Source organism: Vigna unguiculata, chromosome 10, assembly GCF_004118075.2.
Source record: "Vigna unguiculata cultivar IT97K-499-35 chromosome 10, ASM411807v1, whole genome shotgun sequence".
Taxonomy (NCBI): Eukaryota; Viridiplantae; Streptophyta; class Magnoliopsida; order Fabales; family Fabaceae; genus Vigna; species Vigna unguiculata.
The window spans coordinates 606804-632136 of record NC_040288.1 but is presented as its reverse complement, the minus strand read 5'-3'; the positions used below and the strand labels follow the sequence as shown (position 1 = coordinate 632136).

At 30.4% G+C, this 25333-nt stretch overlaps 5 protein-coding genes across 6 annotated transcripts; 3 read left to right on the top strand and 2 right to left on the bottom strand.

Annotated features, from left to right (window-relative positions):
* The first annotated feature begins 793 nt into the window (after positions 1 to 793).
* Positions 794 to 3511, top strand: LOC114166357 (UPF0481 protein At3g47200-like). 2 transcript variants are annotated; one of them, XM_028051074.1, is made up of 3 exons: positions 794 to 998; positions 1609 to 1686; positions 2136 to 3511. In XM_028051074.1, exon 3 carries the CDS (start codon positions 2156 to 2158, stop codon positions 3488 to 3490), a length of 1335 nt encoding a protein of 444 aa, XP_027906875.1. In that variant the 5' UTR covers positions 794 to 998; positions 1609 to 1686; positions 2136 to 2155; the 3' UTR covers positions 3491 to 3511. The 2 variants fall into 2 exon arrangements, with proteins under 2 accessions (XP_027906875.1, XP_027906876.1); XM_028051075.1 differs by lacking the exon at positions 1609 to 1686.
* Positions 3512 to 6501: 2990 nt separating this feature from the next.
* Positions 6502 to 9298, bottom strand: LOC114166877 (obtusifoliol 14-alpha demethylase). Its single transcript, XM_028051756.1, has 2 exons — positions 8504 to 9298; positions 6502 to 7753 (listed from the first exon to the last, which is right to left on the bottom strand). Exons 1-2 carry the CDS (start codon positions 8963 to 8965, stop codon positions 6752 to 6754), a joined length of 1464 nt encoding a protein of 487 aa, XP_027907557.1. The 5' UTR covers positions 8966 to 9298; the 3' UTR covers positions 6502 to 6751.
* Positions 9299 to 12071: 2773 nt separating this feature from the next.
* Positions 12072 to 14278, top strand: LOC114165098 (transcription factor DUO1). The gene is made up of 3 exons (XM_028049754.1): positions 12072 to 12268; positions 12950 to 13187; positions 13580 to 14278. Exons 1-3 carry the CDS (start codon positions 12072 to 12074, stop codon positions 14096 to 14098), a joined length of 954 nt encoding a protein of 317 aa, XP_027905555.1. The 3' UTR covers positions 14099 to 14278.
* A 923-nt stretch (positions 14279 to 15201) lies between these two features.
* Positions 15202 to 17394, bottom strand: LOC114165971. The gene is made up of 4 exons (XM_028050619.1): positions 16973 to 17394; positions 16201 to 16359; positions 15970 to 16081; positions 15202 to 15800 (listed from the first exon to the last, which is right to left on the bottom strand). Exons 1-4 carry the CDS (start codon positions 17309 to 17311, stop codon positions 15604 to 15606), a joined length of 807 nt encoding a protein of 268 aa, XP_027906420.1. The 5' UTR covers positions 17312 to 17394; the 3' UTR covers positions 15202 to 15603.
* Positions 17395 to 23002: 5608 nt separating this feature from the next.
* LOC114166898 (hydroquinone glucosyltransferase-like) lies at positions 23003 to 24500 on the top strand. Its single transcript, XM_028051774.1, has 2 exons — positions 23003 to 23594; positions 23677 to 24500. The coding sequence occupies exons 1-2, from the start codon at positions 23003 to 23005 to the stop codon at positions 24498 to 24500; spliced, it is 1416 nt and encodes a 471-aa protein (XP_027907575.1).
* The last annotated feature ends 833 nt before the right edge of the window (positions 24501 to 25333 follow it).

The following is a 25333-nucleotide window of genomic DNA, read 5'->3' as shown; positions in this document are numbered from 1 at the left end:
AGATTAAATTAGTTTTTATCCTTAAACACTAATTTAAAGGGGCTAAAACAATTTCTTTTTATTTTCTTTAAGATTTAATATTTTGGTAGAGACTCTTACAAGATTAATTATCTTTTGATGTCAGAAAGTTTTATATTCTTCTTTTTAAAAGTATAGATTGATACATATTTTAAAGACGTAACTAAATACGATTTGAATAAGTGATTCGAAAATAAAAACATATTTAACTATTTTTTTTCATTTTAAGAAAATAAGTTTCTAAAAAAGAAAACTGAGAGATCTACGAAATATCCTAAATTGAAGTGACCACACTAATTAATTAAAAAGTATTTTTGTTTTGAAAATAATGCAAGATAAGAAATTTAATGATACTGAAAAAAGCAGAAGCAAACACATTATTGTTACTCACCTACCCCATGTGTTATAAAACTCAATCAGTGCACCAAAAAACAAAGAAATGAAAATCTGAGCTACCAATATTTTCATACAATTAATTTCTTGGTCCATCAATATTTCCATTGAATAATTGATCATTGAATTACTATTTATCATAACCTGACAAAATTGTACAAAATTTCATGAATATCATGATATTTCCAGCAGACTCTTTATCGATTAAAATTATAAATATACTGTAATCGGTGTATCATGAAAATACAAAATAGTAAAAAAAAATCCTAGAGAAACTGTAAAAATAACTTAGTAGAAAATCCAAATTCATTTTCACCCTTCCAATAATTCATTTTATCATTAAATCCACCAAACATTAACATACAAAACTGGAACAACAGCGATCACTTCTGTTGTAGTGAAGAACTTTCTTTTCCCTTGGCACTGTATTTGCTTTGACTAGTTGATTTTTCACTTACTGCATCTACAAAGCTCACCAAAAGTTCAAGCACAAACCAGAAAGAGACCGAGAAAAGAGAGAGTTTAGAAGTGAAGATCCAGAAAAGCTTGGAACTGAGAAATTGTTAGAGGAGACACTACTCTTTCAGGTTCATACAATGTGCATTGTAGTTAACACTAGTTTGTGATAACATAAACATAATACCTACTACAGGATCCTTGTACTAGTTAAATTTTTTCATCAGTTTTTCACTCTATAACTGTCATGATCTTTTGTTTCTATGCTCTTCCTCCCCCATCTTTTTCTGTTCTACTTCTGGTTTTTTCATTTTGGTTTTGTTCCTTTTCTATTTGAGATGTTGCAAATGTCACTTTACTAGTGATTCTCTTTCCTTGTGTGTTCTATTCCTTCTTCTGTTTGTAGCTGATATTTAAAAGTTCTAACTTTATCTTATACAAAGCAAGAATGCTTTTAGCCAAAGGGGAAAAGCCATTTTTTTGGTTGAAAAATATCTTCACTTTATGTCTGTACATGAAGATGGATGGATCCTCTGTGCATCAGTGGAATCTGCCCTTTTCTTTTTCAAAGTCATTTATCTTGTTTTGAAGAGGCACATCTGCAGTGTAGATGTCTTTTTACTGCTTTATATTAAAATACATCTTTATTATACCTGAGAGCATGGATTAGCATATTTATTCCCCAAGAATGCTAAACATTGGTTTGTCTTTTAACATGATTCATTTCTCATGAATTTGAAGGAATTTTAATGTTCATATCTCTACATAGCAAGAGGACTGAAGAAAGAAGTTTGGTCATTTTTTTAAAGTTTTGAAAAGGTAAACAGTAGAAATCGAAACTACTTATCCCATTTAGTTTGAGTCCAGATTTTTTACTAAATTTTTAATATTGTTTTTTTTAGTCTTCAAAAAGTACTGATGTTGATATATTAGAGGAGTATTGTCCATCGATGTATGTTGTTGAAAATTCAGCGGAGGAACAATACAAAAAAACCTAGCAAAGAAACCAAATTTACTAAATTGTTGTGAAGATAAACCTTTTCTTTATTTCTTGAAAGTCTCTACAGGTGTTAAGAATCCAAGTGTGGATCTGAGTTCTACATTGACTAAATATATAAGGATAAATACCCATAAATCCATTGTCCTAAGATTTTGGGTTGAGAGTGGTGTCAATGTCTTATGTGGTTGGACTCAGATCTCATTAGTGTTTGTTCTCTCCGGTGAAACACTAGAATTTCTCTGATGGCTGGTGTGTGTTTGCTGAACAGGAGCAGAAAAAAGAGGTCTGATGGAGAATTGTGTTGAACACAACATCCAACACATAATTAACATCCCAGAAGTGATTGAGCCTGCAGTGTGGCCAGAATGTTGTATCTACAAGGTACCAACCAGTCTTTTGAAGGTGAAAGTGGTGGCCTACACTCCTCTATTGGTCTCAATAGGCCCTGTCCACCATAACAACGCTCAACTAGAGGAAATGCATGAGCAGAAACAAAGATATTTCCATTTCTTCTGGGCACGCCTGAGCCAAATGAGCAAGCTTGATTTGCTGCACTACAAAGCCTTCCTTCAACTAGAAGAGCAAAACCTGCGCCGTTGTTACCAGAAGAAATTCCCCGACATCAGCAAGGACCAATTTGTGGAGATAATGTTGTTGGATGCTGTGTTCATCATGGAACTGTTCCTCAGACAATCAAAAAAATGGGAACACAAGGAGGACTACCTAGTAACACAAGGTTGTGTCGGAAAAAGTATCCAGTGTGACTTGATGCTGCTCGAGAACCAGCTTCCAATGACAGTGTTGGAAAAACTGTACGATAAAGTTGTCCCAAGCAGTGTCAAAAGCCACACCAGATTCATTAACCTGGCTCATGAGTACTTTGGGGGTTATTATCCTCACGAACATACCTCAGAGAACAAGTTTGAGCAAAGAAAGTGGGAGAAATCACTGCATTTCACTGATCTCATTCGAAATTCGTATCTCCCTAAGAACCTGAGCATTCAGAAAAACTATAGTCACAAGGAGTGTGTTCTAAGGACTGCAACAAAGTTGAATGAGGCTGGGATAAGCTTCGACATGGTTCATGACAGATCCTTACTCGATGTGAAGTTTGAGAAGAAACGATTCTTCAGCTGGTTTCTCTGCTTGGGTTGCTTGCCATGCTGCAAGTTGTTCAAAGCTCGGTTTCAGATACCCCAGTTGAAAGTAGACCACACAACAGAGTGTGTTCTGAGGAACCTGATAGCATTTGAGCAGTGTCATTATCCTGAAGAACCTTACATCTGCAACTATGTTTCTCTGATTGATTCTCTTATTCATACCAAAGATGATGCAGAGTTGCTGGTTGAGAAAGAAACTATTGTGCATGAACTGGGAAGTGATCAAGAATTGGCAAATCTGGTGAATGATCTCTGCAAACATGTGGTGACAAATTCAACGTGCTACCACCAGATCATGGAAGATGTTAATGAACACTACAACAATGACTGGAAATGGGCAATGGGAACATTGAGGTGGGTTTACTTCAGAGACCCTTGGAGAAGCAGTTCTACTATAGTGGGTGTTGCTGTTCTAATATTCACTGCCTTCAACTTCTACCGTGTTACTGATATGCTCTTTTAGTAAATAATGATATTTTGACTACTAAATTTAGTAAATAATGATATTTTGACTACTAAATTTTGATAATTTTTTTTATAATATAAAATTATAATATAAAGTGATAATATTTTAAGTGATTTTGAAATATTGAAAATAAAATAATAGAAAAATAAAAAATTACTTAAAAAATTCAAATAAAATACTAATATAAAATTATCAAAATTTAGTAATAAAAAATTATTTTCCTTCGATAAATTAAGAATTATAATGATTAAAAGACCTTTTTCTATATTACTTCGTTATTAATGATTGTACACTAACTTTTACATTTTTTATTGTCCGATAAAAACATTAATATTTTGATAATTAAATTTTAACAATTTTTAAGAGAAATATTATAAATTAATGTTTTTACAAATTTGGGGCGGTAAATTATAAATGGAAGAATGATTAAATATTTTGAACATAAAAGTCATCAAAGATTTTGAAGAAATACATTAACCAATTGATGCATTGTAATGAAAATTTGATTACTTCTAATATTCTCTCTTATGAAGAAACTCATTACATTATTGGTTTTTTTTTCTTAATTATTGTGATTTAATTGTACTTTTTCATATTATGTTGTTGTACCATGTCTTGTATTAAATGCACCATACATTTTTACACTAATTTTGTATATCTTTTAAGTTTTTAAGAAATTTACAATGCTTGCAATTTTACAATTAGTTTTATTTACATTTGATTTGATTTTATATAAATTTATTTTTTAAATCTTGTATTCTTTTTATAACGTCAAATCATTTGTAATTTTTTATTTTCATCTGAGTTCACATAATGTACCAATAATAGTTTAATATTTACAAAAACTTAATCATACGTCATTTTAAATTAATTTTAATTATTAGGGAAGGACTCGTAATATTATAATTTCATCAATTGAAATTTTTTTTTCTATCTATTATATCTATTAAAGTACTAACAAATTTTCTTTTTATTTTCTCGTTTACTTATTCTTTTTTCTTTGATACAAACAACATCACTTTTAACTTCTTTTCATTTTTTGTTTCATACTCTTAAATCTCCCACCTAATTCACACACATTACAAGTATGTGTGTGAAAGGAGGAGGACTTATAATGTTCTAAGTGTAAATGAATGTATATGAGAACATACACAATGTTTTAAATGTGTACATATGTGAAAAAACCGTAAAATATTCTATATATGTATATACATATATTTAATATTACAATGTATATATGTAAAAAATAATAATACTTTTTTAAGTTTAAAAAAAAAGAAGTCAATAAAAAAAATTCAAAATAAAGAATGATTTGCTTTAATAAAAGTTAAAACAAAATTGTTTGTATCAACACACTAAAAAGAAAATTATAAAACAACTATAGTAATAATAATTATTATTACTATTGTTGTTAATATTATTAATTACATTTATAATTTTTACCATGCTAACTTATCATAATAAGTTAAAACTTAATTATTATATTAATTTTAATTTAATGAATATATTATTGTTGCATATTTTAAAATATGTAATGTTCTTGTGATTTCATTTTTGAAAACCTATGAAATATCGATACTTTAATTTGGATTACGTATCTGTGTCCTAACACGTATTTATATTTGATATTTTAAAATATTTTACCGATATTTATTAATGAAGTATCTAATATATAAAACAATATTTTTATGATGACAATAATTTATAACTTTTTATATTGACAAGTTTAATACTTGTGATTTTAATTTGGATGCACACGATAACATTAATATATTTATCATGTTTTTAAATATATATATATATATATATATATATATATATATATATATATATATATATATATATATATATATAACGTATCGTATTTCATTATGTTCAAAACATATATGCATAACAGATATATATACCATATCTGATACATGTATCGTATCTATGTATCATAGTTAAAAATTCTCAAATTCCTCTCAAATTCCAGAAAGAAACCTAAGATTGGTGAAGCATCACATTCATTCAACACCTATTTTCATTACATGCATTCATTTTATTAAGAGAAATGAAATATTCCGAAATATTTTAAATGTATATTTACACCTATTATATCTCATTCTTTTTCATATTTTGCTTTTAATTTTATTCTTTAGTAAATAACTATTTTTTTAAATTCTAATAATTGTTTTATTATTTTTATTATTTAAATAACTATTTTATTAAATTTAACTGTTTCATTCATTTAATTATTTTTTAAATTAATCATTTTAAACTAAAATAAATATTTTTAATAAAAAATTATCTACAAAATAAATATAAAATATTTATAATAAAATTTATAAATTGTTTATATTTACTTTCAAAATTAAAAATAATAATAAACACACAAACTTGTTTTTACTAGTTCTATTTAACTGGTTGTATTTAACTTTGATAGGAGAAAATAGCAATGATTCAAATTTTAAAAAAATACATACTTTTGTAACTAAATTCATTTTAGTTGAAATTAACAACAACAATAAATATAATGATATCTTTGAATAAGAAAATAACATTTTAATTAAAATGTTTGATTAAAAACCTAACATCTTTTTTTGTTTTTGCATTTAATAAATCTTAATAATTTTTTTACCTCTTGAACTTGAGCCAAATGTTTTGTAATTCCTCAAATTTAAAGTGATACAATTAATCTTTTGATTTGAAAAAAAATAATACATTTAATATATGATAATATAATTATTTTATTATTTTCTATTGATAATATGAGAACACTCGTTATGTCATGTCAATTTAGTTTTTTTTTTATTCAAAAGAAGAGTGGATTAGAAAATATCACCATAAAACAAATTTTTTATCTCTGAAATGTGTTGAATATTATAATTCCCTAATAGTTATTATAACATGAAATATTTTTGTGTTGTTCTCTGATCAGCAAGAAAAATACACCAATTGTTATATTAAATTCTTTTTAATATACTTTGAAACACAAAAATCTGCATTTTAAAGACAGAAAATCCAAATTCAGCAGCAAAATATCCCATGCAGCATTTTAGTTTAACCATATTTCACTTGAAGCCAAGTAACTAGTAGCCTCCATAACACAAACCAAAACAAGATACAATCACTTATCACATTACAAAATGAAATCAAAATCAAAGATTGTAGATATCCATTGCCAAAATAGACAGTGAACTTGGACAGAATCTGAAGCAGGAAAGACTAACAGTAACTGCTTACAATAAAATCATGCATGAAAATGAAACATTAGTCCTATTGATCAACTGAAAGCACCTTCCTCTTATATCGGACCATCACTTTTCCCTTAACTCCCACAACCATGGCATTCCAATCTATCTCAGGAAAAGGTGACACCAACTCCAGTTCAAAATTCCTCAGCAGATGAGTCCATATTGCTTTAATCTGCAGATATGCAAATGGCTCACCAAGGCATCCATGTCTACCACCTCCAAACGAAATGTATGAGAATGCTCCGGCCGCCTTGTCCTCCTCCCTCCCGGCCGAAAACCGGTCAGGATCATACCTCTCAGGGTCCTTGAAAATGTGTCCTAGCCTGTTGGCAAATGCAGGTGATGTAGCAATTATATGGCCTTTGGGAATGTCATACTCTTTCCCCTCTCTTGTTGTGACACTAAAATCACTGTGTGAGCTTCTCAGCAGCATGATCAGAGGAGGGTGGAGTCTCAAGGCTTCTTTGATGCACCTATACAACACATCCATTTCAGCCAAAACATCATGGTCAACTCTGTCACCATGCTTTTCCATCAGCTGCTTCTGCTCCTCCTGCACAGCTGAAAGGTACTTGTTGTTACACAGCAGATATGCACCAGTCCAAGTGGAGGTGATTGAACTTGTGTGTTGGCCAGCAAAGAGTGCAGCAATGAGGAGTCCAGTGACTTCAGCTTCAGTTGTTGGACGACCATCTTTGTATTTTGAGTCGATGAAGCACTGCAGCATGTCATCTTCTGATTTGCTTGCACTCTTGCGAGAAGCTATGATGGTGGCAAAGATTTGAGCTAGCTTCTTGCGTGCCTGGTCTCGGCGCTTGTGAGCTGGGATAGGAAGGTATGGGAAGAGCACACTGATTGGAAGCATCCCATTGTCAAGATCATGGAACAGTGCAGAGACATCATCAAAAAGCTTGTCCCGAACTTCACGCCCCAGGAGACATCTACTGGCTGTCAGGATAATGAGATGCTCAAGCTCATACTTCAAATCAACCTCACCACTGGGTCCCCACTTTGAGAAATAGTCCTGCAAATTGAGTTTGTGTTTGGGATAGAACAGTCTTCAATGTTAAGAGTTCTTATACAGACAAGAAAAAGTACAAGGTAGGAGTTTAATGTTAACAAACAACATCATGAGACGATGAAAACTGTCAGGTTTGATGTCATTTCATTTCACCATAGTGATGTCAAAATCTAAATGAAGAATGAACTTCTCTGGCTTAATATCAGAAATGAACTCAAGTAACAACGTAAAAGGGTCAAGTGAAGCACAAAAGGCAATAACAAAAGCAAGGAATCTAAGCCTATCAGCCTCAAAACTGGCAAATTTCCAAGGGGGTGACAAAATTTTCCCAGTCCCCCAATCCATCATCACTCCCCATAAAAATCAAAGAAAACAAAAGGGCTAATGGTGTTCATCATCATCACAGTAAAATTTACAATATTGGGCTTTTTATTCCTAACTTTTAAAACATCATTTTTCGTCTTTGAATTTTGTAAATATCCAAAATCAACCTAATTTTGGCATGTGTAGACCAAGGGGTGAAAACTTTGGCATCTACAGAACCATGATGGAAGAGTGGAGGTTTTCAAAAGTGGGGATTTGACCATTAAGTGAAAAAGTGAGAAACCAAAAATTGGGAAACTTAAATCCATAAATAAAATACCCCAACAAATTCCCAATTGCAATGATTAAACCCAAGAACAACAGAGAACGAAACCATCATACAAGATCACTCACAAACAACAACAAAAGAAAAGGATCAAACAAACATACCTCTGCTTCTGCAACCATCTGATTGACATAACTCTTTAGCTTGTTGACCCTAAGAGCCTCAGTGAAGAACCTGAACTGTTCCTGTCTGACAGAGTAGTCAACATCAAAGACCACCCCAGGTCCAAAAGTTGGCACATTGAATTGGTACACCTCTTGCTGGCTGAGATCAGTCTCCGGAGCCTTAAAGAAGTGTGCGGAGACCTCAGGGCCAATGAGGAAAGTGATGTTCTTGTGGAAGAGTTTGAGGGTGAAGACACCCCCAAGCTTAGGGTACTCCTCACGGAGCATAAAGATTGGACCTTTGAGGAAACGGACAAGCCCTCCAACCAAGGGCCACCCCTTCACAACTGGGGGTACCCTCTTCCTGGATTTGGGCACTATGAAGGCCGAAATGAGTTTTGCCACAAGGATTGTGGCAACCAGGAGGAGCCCAGTGCTCAAAAACCTGCTATCAATCTCCATGGTTGTTGAGTGTGATGTGAATTGAGGAGTGAAAGGGTTGAAAAAGAATGTGACTAGATTTGATGTGTATTTGGATATTGATCGGTACAAATTTTGGTAATGACACCAATATCTACGATAATCACAGATCCAGTGACATGGGTAGATCTGTGGAATGTTTGTGTGTGGCCACTAAGGAGTGTGAGAGTTCAATTACAAATTTATAGTGTGAGATTGGCTTAGCTGGGCTCACAGTAATCACAGGGTTTGGAAGATGAAACTGTGGGTTAGGCTTTGGAAGGATATGAAAAACATGCATTCACGGACCGAATATTTTAGGGCTTAATTTTTATATGAGTTCAAGGGGCAATTGGAACTCATGGGGAGAAAAAAGTTAAATACTTTGAAATTTGATCAATTTGTACATCAAAAATAGAAAATAATTAGGGCTAAATCTTCTATTATTACCTTTTTTTTTTGTTTATGTGCTTCTTTTGACTGTTCAGATGGCATTTGAATCGTATCTGGGAAATGTAGGGTGTGTCGATAATTTCTGACATAAGATGTTTGAAAATTTCTTTTATTTATGTGGTCGAGGGTGATTCTGAAAAATCAAAATTTGTCTTGATACAAATGAAAACATGGATATGATTGTTTTTTTTTATTGTAGGTCACACTATCTTATCATGGAATGTTAAAAGTTAAATTTTATATTAATTTTAATTCAATGAGTAATAATTGTTGAATTTATGAAGCTGAGTAATGTTTTAAAGTGCATGTGAGAAGATATGCAATGTTTTAAGGGTATATGTATTAGTGAGAATGTATATTAAATGTGTACTTGTCTGAGAGAAAATAAATGTGGTGTTTGTTTTTGTGTATTTATTGTTTTTTTTTTTGTGTGTGAATGTTAAAAAAGTTTAATGTCATGAGTATGTGACAATAATGTTTTAAGTGTACCATGTAAGGTAATACATATAATATTTTAACAAAATATTATTTTACACATTTTTATTATAATATTAAGTCAAATATTATTATGAAACGTGTTTTAAAATATCAAATAAACTTAATAAAATATGATTAAAATGATTAAATCTATATATATTAAAAGATGAAAAATTAAATTAGTCTAATTTCAAAATAAATTAATTTTAAAATTTATTAAAAATTAAAAAACAAAAATATATTTAACCCTACGTATAATATCTTAATAGTAAAAGCTTTTTCTTTTACACCACTTGCATAAGATGATAATATGGGGGGTATTTTTTATTAAAAATATTAACTTTTTTATAATAAAAAAAGAAAGATCTAAAGGTAAAATAGTGAATGTAAAATGTCAAAATAATAGTATATTCATCTTAATATTGTAGTTATATTGGCATAAGCATTGTTTACACGTGTAGAAAGACGAGTGAGTGACATAATTATATATATATATATATATATATATATATATATATATATATATATATATATTAATTTGCAAAGAATTGGAGGACTTAATTTGTAGAGAAAAATATTAGATTAAAATATATTTTTTAATAAAATTGTTTGACCAATAAGAAGTACAAGTTAATTTTTTTTAATACACTTCTATAATTTTAAGAAAAATAACTACATAAAATACAATTTTATACAATTTAGATAAAATTGTATTTTTAATGATTGTACAAAATAAAACTAAAAGTTATGTAATGTCATTTCATAGAATTTATATATTCTATCTAATGTATATTTAACATAACTTTTACAAAAAAAATGTTATTTAACATAATTTATTGTATGTTTTATCTAATATATTATTTCATATAATTTACCCTATCACATCTTAGTCAATTTTCTCCTAACCTGTAATAATTTATTTTAACCACTTAATTAGAGGTGCTAAAATCCGTTGAACTAATAAAATCTTTCAAGACGAACAATTAAAATTGATTTTCGTGGATATTTTTTTCTCTTTTCATAATTTTTACCATCGTCAACTTGAATAAACACCACTTTATATATTTAAATACAATGAATCAAAACATTCACATTATCTATTTTCAATTTCTTCTTTTAATTTCAAAGTTGATAATACAAGTGAAAAGCTAACTGCAAATTAGTTTAATGGTTGTAACATCCCGAAAAATATGTTATATTAGTTTATAACTTTTATAACTGTTTTTGTATGATTTTATCCTTAAATTACGATAACAATTTTTATTTACTAAAAAAAATAATAAATATATGTGTATATCTGTTTAAAAAGTAATTATTTTAAAAAGAAAAATATAAATAATTCTTATATCTATTTTATTATAATTATAATTTTTATATTTTAATAAATCTTATTGTAACAATAGTTATAAAAAAAAGTTAATATTTCGCATTTTATTGTTATAAAAAAAATGTAGACTAATTACAACATGACACTGCATATATATTTTCACTATAATATATATATTATAATTGACTCTACTTAAAATAATTTCATTATTTTATAAAAAAGTACAAAAAAAAGAAGTTATTAGTCTCAACCCCTTGTTAATACAAACTCACTATATTTTAATAGTTTCTTACTTGACAAAAAAAAATATTTAAGACATTTATTTAATTATATATGCAACTTTATCCATAAAACATGGATTCCAACATATATTTGTTAATTCTGCTTAAGGTGGAAAATTCAACATACTTCAAGAATAAAGTTGTTCTTACAAGAGTAAAATCTCAACTAAAAAAGCTTTACATTAATATTACTCAAGTATAACAAAACTATATATCCTTGAAAAGGTATAATTAATGAGCTTGGGTAATAATTCTATTTTTACAAAAATATCATCAAAATAAATAAAGAAATTCCCATGTCACCGTAAAATTCTCCTTAATTAGTTAATAATAAATAAATAATGTAAAAGTAAAAAAAAAAAATAAGAGAGAGAAAATGTTAAATAGTGAGAGAGAACGTGGACCAGTTAGTGGGAACGAGGCAATAACTGCCATGCATAACCGTAATATCTTACAGAACATACAACAGAAAACATAGAACACATAACATAAAACTTAGTAGTGTGAAAAGTATTTCGTAGAAAACCAGAGAAAAGATTCTTTAGAGTTTTGTGCTATGCATGCGAGAAAAATGCACGGGAAAAAGGAGCAAGAAGAGTATATAAGGAAAGGGCCATGGAAAGCAGAAGAAGACGAGGTTCTACTGAACCATGTGAAGAAGTATGGTCCCAGAGATTGGAGCTCCATTCGATCCAAGGGTCTTCTTCAAAGAACTGGCAAGTCCTGTCGTCTTCGTTGGGTCAATAAGCTTCGACCAAACCTCAAGAAGTGAGTCAGCAATGTTTCTTCATTTTCTCCTCGTTCTTTTGCATGTACCATGTATCATTGTTACAAGTTGCATCAGTAACATTAAGGTTTTTCAACTTGGTCGTGTCAGTCATATTTTGTTAAAATATTAAGGAAACAGCAATCACAAATCACAACAGCAATTTAAAGCCATGGCTGTTGCTTCTGCTAGTGTTTGTTTCATGAAAAGTTACAAGGATGGGTTGCTTTTCTTTGGTCCTAGCTTTGGATTGTACAGTGTTTTTAAGCTTACATTACACTCTTTTTTTATGGGGTTTGCATGATTTTGTATTGCCTTTATGGCGTTTTATCTATTGATCTTACGTAAAGTGAGTTCAAGTTTTTGCTACAAGTTGGTCCATGTTATTGTGTTCACATATAAATGGAAGGTTTATGGCTGTTACTTGCACTGGTGTTTGATGATTTTACAATAATGGGGTTGCTTAATTGATCTCAAAAAGTTTCCTTTTTTCAATGGTGTGTTTATAGTTTGTCAAAAGCCATTTTTTTCTCAAGTTCTTCTAAAACCGTAATTTCGTTGATGTATTTATTCCAAACTTCATGCCTTAAAGGGAAGAGAACTTATTATTTTAACACAGAAAAAGTAATTTGATGCTTTTTATCTGATTATTGTTTTCTGTGTCTCTCTTGGTCTTCTCAAAGTGGTTGCAAGTTTTCACTTGAGGAAGAGAGGATTGTGATAGAGTTGCAGGCACAATTTGGGAACAGGTGGGCTAAGATTGCATCCTTTTTGACAGGGAGAACAGACAATGATGTGAAAAATTTCTGGAGCAGTAGGCAAAAGAGGTTGGCCAGGATTCTGCAGACATCAGGAACAACTTCCAAATCACAGAAGAGCAAAACAAAAGTTCCTACCCTTCTTGATGTTCCAGTTTTCGAGGTAATTAGATGGAGAGATTTCTCTATTTCCATGCTTTTTATAGTTCTATCATAATGCTTTTTTACTTCTTCCCTAGAATCAGTGTTCATCAACAGAAAAAGAAAATGGAACTGAAACACTAAACCAGTTTCAACATTTGTTTGTTTTACTGAAGATGATAAGATTTTACTTAATAAGGAATATGCTGAAATACAGATTCCACAAACAAGACAACTAAAATTGTGACAGACCAAATTTCAAGAACTAAAATTGTTACTATGTACTGATGTTACTCAAAGGTTCTAAATTGTGGTCATGGATGTGGGTGTGAACACTCCAAAAATGAGAAAAATGTTGTTTTCACTGCTGCAGTTTGTTTACATGGGAATAACAATATTTGTTGACTTGTATAGGCTCCAAAGTTCAGTTCTTCATCTGAGGGAGAGTCATCATCAAAACCTCAGTCATGCTCACTACCCTTGATTGAGAATTCTGAGGTTATCAAAATGGTATCTTTGCCAGATCTCATAAAGTCTGAGTTACCTAGTTCTGACCCAATCCATGTCGAACAAGATTTTACCCTTTTTGAGAGCTATAACAGTAGTGAGCAGACTCAACAGATTTCCTTTCCTCAGATTCCAGAACTCCAAAATGATCTCACATTCCCAATGGGAAGCCAAGATGTCTTAGCCAGAATCGATGAACCATATTTCGTTGAAGACTTTTTTGCTCTTGATGATGCATCTGAGTTTGGAATAGATCTGCAGCACCCCTTTGGATTCCCTTTCTTCGAGCCACCAGGAAGTTGCAGAATTGAGACAAGGGACACCGTTGATAAGTTCAAAAGCAGTGACAGCTTCTTCGATGACTTCCCTATGGACATGTTTGATAACATGGACCCACCTCCAAGCCCTTCTTCAAACTTATTATGACTTTTGTGGACATTGTCGTTTATTCCATGTGTTGTTGTGTTTCTGTCATGTAACTGCAGGCTAATAGTTATTAACTTGGTCATGCATTGGTATTTGAAATTGTTGATACTGATGTCATTCATAGGATAACCAAAAACAGACATTGCATTTGTCCATCTTTCTGACGGCCACATTGTTCTAGTCTTGGACCTGAGTTGTTTCAACTGATAGCTACTAATAGTATGATCTTTGCTGTTATATCTTAATTAATTCATCATTGATTGTTGAAGGTATCAACTGCAATGATATTCACTTGCTATTCAAACAAAATTACATAAATATTGATAGGAGTGTATGCAGATAACAGTGCAAAGCATTATTTTCAACATCTTTGGTTTATTCAACGAGTATTTATTTATATTGCAGCCAAAGAATGCAGGACTTTTATCTTATACAGTCTTAACCAAACTAAACTCTTATATTTAGATCAAGGAATCTGTTTCATGTCTTAAAATGGTGATTTACATCTAAAGAGAAAGGAAAAAGAATAATAGATTTCTAAAACATATGATATGATGAAAGAGAGAGAGAATGAAAAAATAATCATAATTTTTTTTAAAAAAAAAAGGAGTGTGTATATTTATATCATTATCTTTAAATAAATTTTGGTAAATATTTTTGAGTTGACGCATTAAGATCTTGTTAGTCGCTGTTCTGTTAATAAAGTCCTAAGTATCAGGGGTTTGTTTAGCTTCTGTTCTTTTATCAGATTGACCACGTCTTTAGGAGATATAAACGTGGTTGTTACATTCTGACCTTTTTTCATGTTTTGTTCCGTTTCAGAGCTTTAAGCTTCCAAAATTAGTTTCTTCAGTTCAATTGGAAGAAAAATAAAATAAAAATTGGAATCATAGAAAATTCATGAAATATACTACCCGAACACTGGTGTGGTGTAAGTGATCATGACAGTCCAGTTTTGAGGAAACAAATTATTTCCAAAGAAGATTGAACATTACATAATTTCAAGACCTGGTTATCGGAAGAAAGCTGAAAATAGTTCAACAAATAGCTTTTAACACAAAGCGTTGTTCCTTTCAAATACATACACAAAACTAATAATATAATTTACAAGCATTTTCCTCCTTTATTTCCTAAAGACAAACTTTATATGTACAACACAGAAATAACAAACATAGGGGTGACAAAAAAGGTATTCTATTAGAATAAGCCAAATGCAACAGTAATAACAAACCAAGGATTCTCATAAGTAGAACTGTCTACTTAGATCATCCATCACCATAGAGTTCTATCAATTCATATAATGTATCCATTAACTTATTCTGATTATAACACTTTTCTTTTCATCCTATGTTTACCATTCAATCGAGTGAAGAATAATAATGGTGTTTATGTGTTCCTACTGAATCAAGCATTCTCAATACAGAAGTCATTTAGTCTTTGGAGGAATGAAACATAAAGTAGCCACAGTAGCAAGTGAGAATCAGGCTCGGAGGTGTAGATGGCCATTATAGTGAAGTTTTGTTTTTTTGGGTGCATTTTATACCAGTTTGACCATTGTGAATAACAGCTTCAAATTCTCCTGCAGTGAATGATTGGTCTTTCTTGAAAATCGGGCGTCTGAGTTGGACGTAACCACAGTAATCAACATCATACACTTCAACCTCCTCTTGGAATGAAGAATATGCCACCCCAACTCCTTCCCCTACAAAAGATGCAATCAAATTAGAATTCAGCTTGAAAAAATCTCTTCCACACTTCAAAATATACCACAACTTCATCCGGTGACCACTGACAGATTCAGTAAAAGATTGCATTTACAAAGAAAAAGGTGTGTTTGCAGATAAAGTTGAGCAATAAATTGAACATTATACCATGTGTGACAAGCAGCAAGTTCTCAGTAGGATATTTGTCAGCAAGATCTTTAACTATTTGCTTATATCTAGGCCTTGTTTGCAAGTAAGGATCTTCTTCCCACTGGGGCAACTGAAGTTCCTCAAGCAAAAAAGATTTCATCAGCCCAAGTGACATTTGCATTCATACCTACATAACTGTCAACTGTGCTAAAACTTCTCAATTGAAAGTGAAGATGAAAACTTCCATACCTTTTCATAGACCCTTTTCACATTCTTATCCACTGTCCCCGTCGGAAGCAGAGCCTCGATCTTCGGTATATCGAAACCCCAGTTTCCATCTTTAGGAACCACATCAAGTCTAATAGCTGCCCTGCTCATCATTTCACACAAGCCATATTCAACAGAGACCTGCACTTGTGGAAAAGAGGGACAAAATTTCTTAAACTCAATAGCTGCTCATATACGAATCTGCTAAGGATTTGTAAGGCATGCAACATCATTTCTTAAACTCAGTGCAAATTGATTCGTTCTGTGCAGACATGATTGTGAAATTGATTCTTTTAAAATTCGAATTATTCTTTTAGTCAGAATAACTAAAAAATCAAAATCAAAGTTGTCACACCAAAATATTCTCATAAAAGACACAATTACCACAAGACAACGAACTAAAAAGTTACAAAAATGAAAATCCTCAAAGCAGAGTTTAGAATCTGCTAAATTCTTTAGTACCTGCCAACCCAGTTATTATCCTTAAATTTAAAGCAGATTATTGTAGTCTCTTAATTGAAAAAATAAAATAAAAATGAGTTCAGTCTTTCAATCTACAGTTGACCACTAAAAATTACTGTTAAAACGGTATATTTTACTCCTATAAACTAAAAAGGTATCTTTTTTATTTCAAATTCAAATGATTAAAATATATTTTCTAAAAGAATTACGGGCTCAAATCAGGGTTGACCTCAGATTCCAGTTAAACATTGATGTTCACATTCTGCAAAAAGAAGAGAAAGACGATTTTGACCTTGATTTTAGAAGGATCGATGGGGACGCCATCGCCGGTGAGGTTATTTGGGTCCTGGTTGTCGGATACGGCGGAGAGGGCGGTGACGACTTCTGCAGCGGTTTGGACACATCGGAGAAAGGGAGAGACGAAAACGCGATTGAGAGTGAAAGGTAGATTTTTGCGGAACTCGCGACCCGTGGCAAAGGCTCGAACCCGACCCTGTTGGACCAGGGGCGGGTCCCAGGGTCGGGCAGCGGAGGAGACCCACATGGGTTCGAAGTTGTCCATGCGATCGCCGTGGCGCATTACGACGACGTTTTGGTAGAACTCTGGTGCTGCATCGCCACTTGAAGCCATTGTTGGGTTCAGAGAAAGAGAAAGAGAAAGAAAGAAAGAAAGTTATGTTCTACAATTAATTGTGTTGAATGAAAATCATGTAATCAAAATAACAGTATTTCTTTCCTTTGATTCAAATATTATTCATTGAAAATCATGAAATATATTAATCTGCATTTCAATTTATTTTAAGGATCGAACACCTAAGACACGAATAACTTTTTCTCATACAACTTCAAAGTATATTTTATTATTTAATTTGTGTCTTAAGTTTAATTTTAATATAGAGGTGTAATTTCCACAATTTGTGTCATCAACTATATATAAAACAAAATATTAGTTTTATATAAACGTAAACTTATGGCTTGGAAATTTCAACAATTGTACACTTTCAATTAAGAGAAATCTTCAACATGGTAAACATTTTTCTTTTTCTTCTAATATGCAAATTTTAGTCATCAACATTATGCAATTTTACTTCTTTTTAAAACCATTCCTAATTTATATATTTTAACCATTTGTATTTGAGATTATACAAAAAGTGATTTCATGAACATAACTAACTAATGATTTATGTGCAGGTTGATAGCATGATTATGGCTAAAATAACTATATTTTCATTATCAATAATATTATTGTCTGGAAATGTATATTCAGTTTATTTAGAATCTGAAAGTCATATCAAATCAACTATTTTTTTGTCTAAAAAATTTGAAGTAGGACTAGGAAAAATTGCATTGAAAATATTTTTAGATATTGAATTTCCAAAAGGTCATATTAGGATAAGAGTTTTAATGCTCAAGTAGTTGATGAAGATGGTAATTTTGTACCTTTGTATGAAGCTTACCTTCACCATTGGTTTGCTGTAAAATATATTGAAAACAATACCTTGTCATACTACATTGAACAATCTCATGACCTTCGAAACGGTATTGAATACGAAAGAAATGATGGAACTTGTCAAGATTTTGTGCTACTACATTATTGGGGCTTGGGAGGAGAATCACGACGAACATCCTCAAATCTTCCAGATCCTTTTGTGATCAAATTAGGTAATCTCATAAAAATCAAGCATTGATTTACAGAAAAGTGGTTGTTTAACATCATGGTTATTGATACTCGTGGCACACATGATAGAAAAGGTTGCACCCAATGTAGATGCAACCTTTTAAATCTCCCGAAGGAATTTTACAATGTCACAACGGGCATTGATGGCCAACCATTGCACTTAAACTACAAAGGAGGAATATTTTGCTGTCAAGATAACTTACAATGCAAATTACGAAAGGATTTTCATGGTCCAACAAGAAACCTTTTCTTAAGATACAAAATAAGATGGATTGATTGGGATGAACACCAAGTGCCACTTAAGTTTTATATATTTGATCCTACTAATCGTGTGAGATCAAATGGTTCTACAATAATTCATGAGTGTAAGATAGATATTTTATCCAATATACACAATTACATAAATGATAAGCATACGTTCGAATCTTAATTAAATTCCAAAGAAAATTAGTAATCTATTGATTACTTTTGAACGAAAAAATGAGTAACATAAATCTCTTAATTTGTTATAGTTAGAGTATACAATCCCAAGAAATCATGAAAGTGACTCCCCTCATATCAAGAAAGCAAACATCACAATAATAAAAGGTGGTTATCTTATATACGGTGTTGCTCATTTGCACACTGGTGTTGTCAATGCAACTTTGTATGGACAGGTAATATTTGATGTTTATTAACATTCCTATTAATATGTATGATTTGTAATAGATACATTATGAACCTTTTTGTTTTTCATATATTCGTAATAACATTTCTTGATTAACTCTATGTAATTTTAAGAAGTTAACTTTTCTAACTATTTTCTAAATTTATATTTTTATTAACTTAGGATAGAAGGGTGTTATGTACTTCAACACCAAAGTATGGATCAGGAAAAGAAGCAGGAAATGAAAGAGGTTACCTAGTTGCAATATCGGTTTGTTATCCAAAACCTGGTTCTATAAAAATTAAAGATAATGAAATTCTAACATTGGAGTCCATATACGTAAACAAATTTCGTACTGGAACTATGGGTCATTTTTACATTTACTTGACGGAACAACTTCCTTAAGAAAATTTAAAAATTGGATGTGAAACTAGGGATGTTTATTTTCCTAATAACTTGTGCAACTTGTGGTGTATCAATAACAAATATCGTAACTCCTTTTTACTCTTATATTGACTAATGTAAATCTCCTTCATTGAGTATGACATCAAGTAATTTATATTGTTAAAATGTAAAGCTAAACAAGTTATACAAATACAAGAAACTAGAAAGCTATTTGAGGAATCCTTGTTTTTAGACATCCTCTTAAACTAATATATGAAAGTTGATTGAATCCTATAATTTGGGAAAAGTACAAACTTAATTATCAATGTTAATAATTTCAGTTGTGATTATTTGTGTTGTTTTCTTTTCAATGTCGCTTAGTCTGTGATTATGTTATTGGTGTGGTATATTGTATTGTAAATATTTGTTTTGGCATGCAAAAAAATATATAGTTGATTTCACATCTTTTTGTGTTATATTTTATGTTTTAAAGTTTAATAATATTTTTAATATGTTACAACAATATATATGATTGATTTATAAAATATTATTATTGAATTATATGATTAGAGTTATTAGTTGTATTTATTTTTAGGTTGAATTACTATTTGGTCCTATAAATCCTTGGATTTGATTGGTTTCGTTCTCAATTTTTGTTTTTGGTTCAATCAAATTTATGTGTTAAATCAATTCAATTTGATTATTTTTGTTAATTTGTATAAACATCACGTTGAGTTAACTATATATGTTAATATATATTTTTTTTGGATATTATTTAGCTTTCTTTTATCTCTTCTCCAAATCCTGCAAGTGGGAGAAGTCGGGACAATATAGATGATGATAATTTATATTTCCACCTTAATACTTTACCAAATAAAAATATTTATACTAAATATCAATTTGTAGATTTAGTTAATTCCATATCAAATAACTCAAGTGCTATAATATGACAAGCCAGTTAATTGATGACTAGACAATACTACAAGGTTTATTAGATTTAATAACATTTTTCTGTTGCATTTATCCTAAATGTTACCTTATAAATGGTTATACTAATACTTTTAAAAAAATGTTACCATAAATAATTAAAAATATTACTATAAATATTGTTACTATGACATTATAACATTTTTAAATAAATGTTACTATAAATAAATAAATAATTTTCATTTTTTTACCTTAATTGTAACGTTTTAAAAAGATAACAATAATTTTATTATAACATTGAAATAGTTAATATTAATTTAAAATTTAATATTTTAAAGTAATATTTTAATTTTTTAAAAGTAAATTTAAAGTTATGTTATAATTTATTTAATAATAAATTTAAATTAACAACAAACCTTAAACATTGTTTTCGGTTATTTAAATTCTACGTTGTTACAAATCAATTTTAAAATAATATTTTAATTTATTTAAAAATAAATTTAAAATAATATTATAATTGATCTAAAAACAAACATTAAAAATTAATTTCAGATTTAGGATATACATCTCGATCGAACCCGCATGTTTTTGTTTTTCAACTTAAATTTAAAATAATATCATAATTGATTTAAAAACAAACATTAAAAATTGATTTCAGATTTAGGGTATACATCCCATTCAAACTTCACAAACCTTGCGTGTTCTGTTTTTCAACTTCTCTGACCTCCTTTTTTACCTCAAACTTCTGAATCTTACTCTGTCAACGTTTTCCTTCTTCCTCCAAAGTCTACGAGGTGTGATTTTGTCTCCGTTGACATCTTGCAGTCATTGCCATCTTCAGGTTTGTGTGTAAATATCTTCTTTCGACACGTCTCTTTTAGCTTCAAAGATTCTAATGCTTCTTCACAAGTTTCTCTCAAATTTCTTCCTTTTATTTTAATATATCTCTTTATTACTAATAAATTACTGATTCATTGGTTTTAACTTCACATTAGGGGAAATCGGTGAAGGCATCACGGGAGGTGTTCTTTGCATTCCTGAAGATATTGTGTATAATTTTATTTCTGTGATCGGTTACAACTATATAACAATAACAATAATTGATTTAACATTCCATTCAAACTGAGATTAAACTAGCAGACAAAGCACACACATGTTTATTTTTTACTCACATGCACAATATCTTCAGGAAAGCAAAGAACACCTCCCTGATTTGTGATGTCTTCACCGATTTCCCCTAATGTGAAATTAAAACCAATGAATCAGTAATTTATTAGTAATAATTGAAACTAAAATAGACGTGTCGAAAGAAGATTTTTACACACAAACCTAAAGATGGCAATGGCTACAAGATGAGTCAATAGAGACAAAATCACACCACCTCGTAAACTTTAGAGGAAGAAAAAAAATGTTGATAGAGTAAGATTCAGAAATTTGAAGTAAAAAAGGATGTTGGAGAAGTTGAGGAACAAAAAGACGCAGGATTTACGAGGTTTGAATAGGATGTATACCCTAAATATGAAATCAATTCTTAATGTTTATTTTTAAATCAATTATAATATTTCTTTAAATTTAAGTTGAGAAACAGAAACATGCGGGTCCATTGCTATGTATATCCTAAAAATTAATTATAATATTACTTTAAATTTATTTTTAAATAAATTAAAATATTAATTTAAAATTGATTTGTAACAATGTAGAATTTAAACAACCGAAAACAATTTTTAAGGTTTGTTGTTAATTTAAATTTATTATTAAATAAATTATAATATTACTTTAAATTTACTTGTAAATAAATTAAAATATTACTTTAAAATATTATATTTTAAATTAATATTAACTATTTCAATGTTTTAATAAAAGTATTGTTATCATTTTAAAATTTTACAATTAAGATAAGAAAAATGAAAATTAATTACTTATTTATAATAACATGTATTAAAAATGTGTAACAATATTTATAGTAACATTTTTAATTAATTATGGTAATATTTTTTAAAATGTATTGATATAGTTATTTATAAGGTAACATTTAGATAAATGTAACAGATAATAAATCCTGTAGTGTCATTGTGTCACCAAAATATTGATCACAAATTTAGTATACACAAAACAATGCTAAAAAAGTTATTTTTAGAATTTGAAATCGATAAATAATTTTTTAAAATATTATCACTAACAAATTTAAAATTCTATATATTTTAACATGCATACGCATATCAGTTTAAAGTAGCTTTAAGGAAATTAATTAAGTGGTCGTTAACAATGTTATAGAGGTTATCTCAATATTTATGAGAATAATTATTTACTTATATTAATTAATTGATGTTATGAAAATATCAACAAGCATTGCTTACTGTGAACTAGTTGCACACTTTCATTTTGAAGTTAATTACTCATTCATTCACTGATATTTCTTCTGTAACTCCAAATTCTCAAAGCGTTCAATTTGAAATGTATTGTAACATAATGCATGTAGAATCATGTTTCATTAAATTCCACAAACTGCAAAAACAACAATGGTGGTTTTACAATGAAATATCTCAAAACTTCCACATTATAGAAGATGTTTCAAACTAAAAGAGAGAGAGAATGAGCAAACTGAAGAACTCTCTATAAATTCACCAACTTTTTCATAAACCTATGAAACATATATTTGGTGAGAAAAACTGCATTATAGTTAATCAATGGAGGCCAAAACTCACATAGCAATAGTGTCAGTTCCAGTATACAGTCATCTACGTTCAATTCTTGAGTTCTCAAAGAGACTGGTTCATCTCCACCATGATATTCATGTCACATGCATTAACCCTACATTTGGCTCACCCTGCAACAACACCAAAGCCCTTTTTGATTCTCTTCCCTTAACCCTCACCCAGATGTTCCTTCCACCAGTGAACTTGGAGGACCTTCCACATGACACTCACCCTGCAATCCAAGTTCAGTTCACAATCTCTCGTTCTCTACCTCTAATCCATGATGCATTGAAGGCACTGCATGCTACTTCAAGGCTTGTTGCAGTCATTTCTGACGGTTTGATAACACAAGTGTTACCCTTTGGAAAGGAACTCAATGTGTTGTCCTACACATATTTTCCATCCACAGCTATGTTACTGTCACTTTGTTTGTATTCTTCTGTGCTTGACAAGGCAATATCTTGTGAGTACAGAGACCTTGCAGAACCTATAGAGATTCCTGGTTGCATACCGATTCATGGAACTGATCTTCCAGACCCTCTTCAGAATCGATCAGGTGCAGCATACAAACAGTTTCTTGAAGGTAATAATGAAAGCTTCAATCTACTTTTGTTTTCTTTCTTTCATAATGAACACTGATGTTTTGAATCTTTTGAGTAATGAAGGCAATGAAAGATTCTACCTAGCTGATGGAATATTGGTTAACAACTTTTTGGAGATGGAAGAAGGGACCATAAGGGCATTGCAACAAGAACAGGAGAAAGGAAGAATCCCTTGTGTTTATGCAGTAGGACCCTTTGTGCAGGAGGAGCCATGCAGAGAGGGAAGCAACGATGACACGAAATATCTGAGATGGTTGGACAAACAACAAAGCAATTCTGTGTTATATGTTTCCTTTGGAAGTGGTGGCACACTGTCTCATGAACAGATAAAAGAGCTTGCTTGGGGATTGGAACTGAGTGGCCAAAAGTTCTTGTGGGTGTTAAGACCACCAAACAGGTTTGGCATTATTGCAGACATTGGTGCCAGAAATGGGGACCCTTTTGAGTTTCTGCCAGATGGGTTTGTGAAGAGAACAGAAGGGCATGGCTTGGTGGTGCCTTATTGGGCATCACAGGTTCAAATCTTAGGTCATGGTGCAATTGGGGGGTTTTTGTGCCATTGTGGTTGGAACTCAACACTTGAAGGTGTTGTGCATGGGATTCCACTGATTGCATGGCCACTCTTTGCTGAGCAAAAGATGAATGCAGTGCTGCTGAGTGAGGATTTGAAAGTGGCTCTTAGGGTTAGGGTTAGTGAGAATGGGATTGTGGAAAGGGAAGAGATAAGAAGGATCATAAGGAAGCTGATGGTGGGAGAAGAAGGCAAGGGAATTCGTCAGAGAATGAAAATTTTGAAAAATGCTGCTTTTGATGCTGTGAAGGATGAAGGGTCTTCAACAGTAACCCTAACACAATTGGCACTAAAGTGGAAAAGTTTGAGTTTCTGATGCAGTGATTACAACATTTTTAATTTTTTTTTTTTTTGCATAATTGGTTCGAGAAAAATGGTATATGTATACCTTTTAGTTTTTTACACCTATTTAATATCTAGAAAATTTTAATATATCTTTTTTTCTATTTATTTCTTCTTGAGTTATTTTATATTTGAAGATGAAAATATAATTTTATCAATGAAGTATTTATGTATTATTACCTTTGGTTCAAATAGAATTAAACGACTCATGATGATTATAAAAATAAAGATGATACTTTCATATTTATGTATAAAAAAATACCAACTTAATTATCATTATATTACATTTTAATTATATTTTTTAGCTGTGAATTATAAATTGATTAAATTTTAAAAAATAATTGTTAACATTTAACTCAATTTAATTAAAATATATATACACATTAGTATTATGAATTAAAAAAAAATAAAAAAAAAAGGTATGATTAAAATATGAATATAATGGTTGTAGTGGGTTTTTTTTTTTTGGGGAGTGTCAAAGTATACTATACTTTTTCATTAAGGAAAGAGGATTTTACCAATTATATTGAAGTAAATTATTTTTCTATAGAATTGTTTAATCCAATTTTTATTTGAGATATATAGAACAATGTCATTTATAAAAAAGAAGGGGTTTGCAAACGTGTCTCGTAATCTTTTATCTTAAAATTAGAATGGTTTCATATATATTTTTGAATAATATATAAATAATGTGCGAGTTTAAGAATTGAAATAAAATAGTGAAAATAAAAATGAAAAGGAAAAAAAATAATTTCTAATACTGAATCTATCTTTATGATTGTTGACTAAGGAGAATAATATTTTTTT

Excerpts from the sequence above, each read along its gene's own strand:
- LOC114166357 (XM_028051075.1), top strand. The coding sequence starts at position 2,156 with ATGGAGAATTGTGTTGAACACAACATCCAACACATAATTAACATCCCA.
- LOC114166877 (XM_028051756.1), bottom strand. The coding sequence starts at position 8,965 with ATGGAGATTGATAGCAGGTTTTTGAGCACTGGGCTCCTCCTGGTTGCC. Across the intron at positions 7,754-8,503 it reads AGATGGTTGCAGAAGCAGAG|GACTATTTCTCAAAGTGGGG; the intron begins GTATGTTTGTTT and ends CTCAATTTGCAG.
- LOC114165098 (XM_028049754.1), top strand. The coding sequence starts at position 12,072 with ATGCACGGGAAAAAGGAGCAAGAAGAGTATATAAGGAAAGGGCCATGG. Across the intron at positions 12,269-12,949 it reads CTTCGACCAAACCTCAAGAA|TGGTTGCAAGTTTTCACTTG; the intron begins GTGAGTCAGCAA and ends GTCTTCTCAAAG. Across the intron at positions 13,188-13,579 it reads TTGATGTTCCAGTTTTCGAG|GCTCCAAAGTTCAGTTCTTC; the intron begins GTAATTAGATGG and ends TGACTTGTATAG.
- LOC114165971 (XM_028050619.1), bottom strand. The coding sequence starts at position 17,311 with ATGGCTTCAAGTGGCGATGCAGCACCAGAGTTCTACCAAAACGTCGTC. Across the intron at positions 16,082-16,200 it reads TGAAAAGGGTCTATGAAAAG|TTGCCCCAGTGGGAAGAAGA; the intron begins GTATGGAAGTTT and ends GAGGAACTTCAG. Across the intron at positions 15,801-15,969 it reads CTTGCTGCTTGTCACACATG|GGGAAGGAGTTGGGGTGGCA; the intron begins GTATAATGTTCA and ends CATCTTTTGTAG.
- LOC114166898 (XM_028051774.1), top strand. The coding sequence starts at position 23,003 with ATGGAGGCCAAAACTCACATAGCAATAGTGTCAGTTCCAGTATACAGT. Across the intron at positions 23,595-23,676 it reads ATACAAACAGTTTCTTGAAG|GCAATGAAAGATTCTACCTA; the intron begins GTAATAATGAAA and ends TGAGTAATGAAG.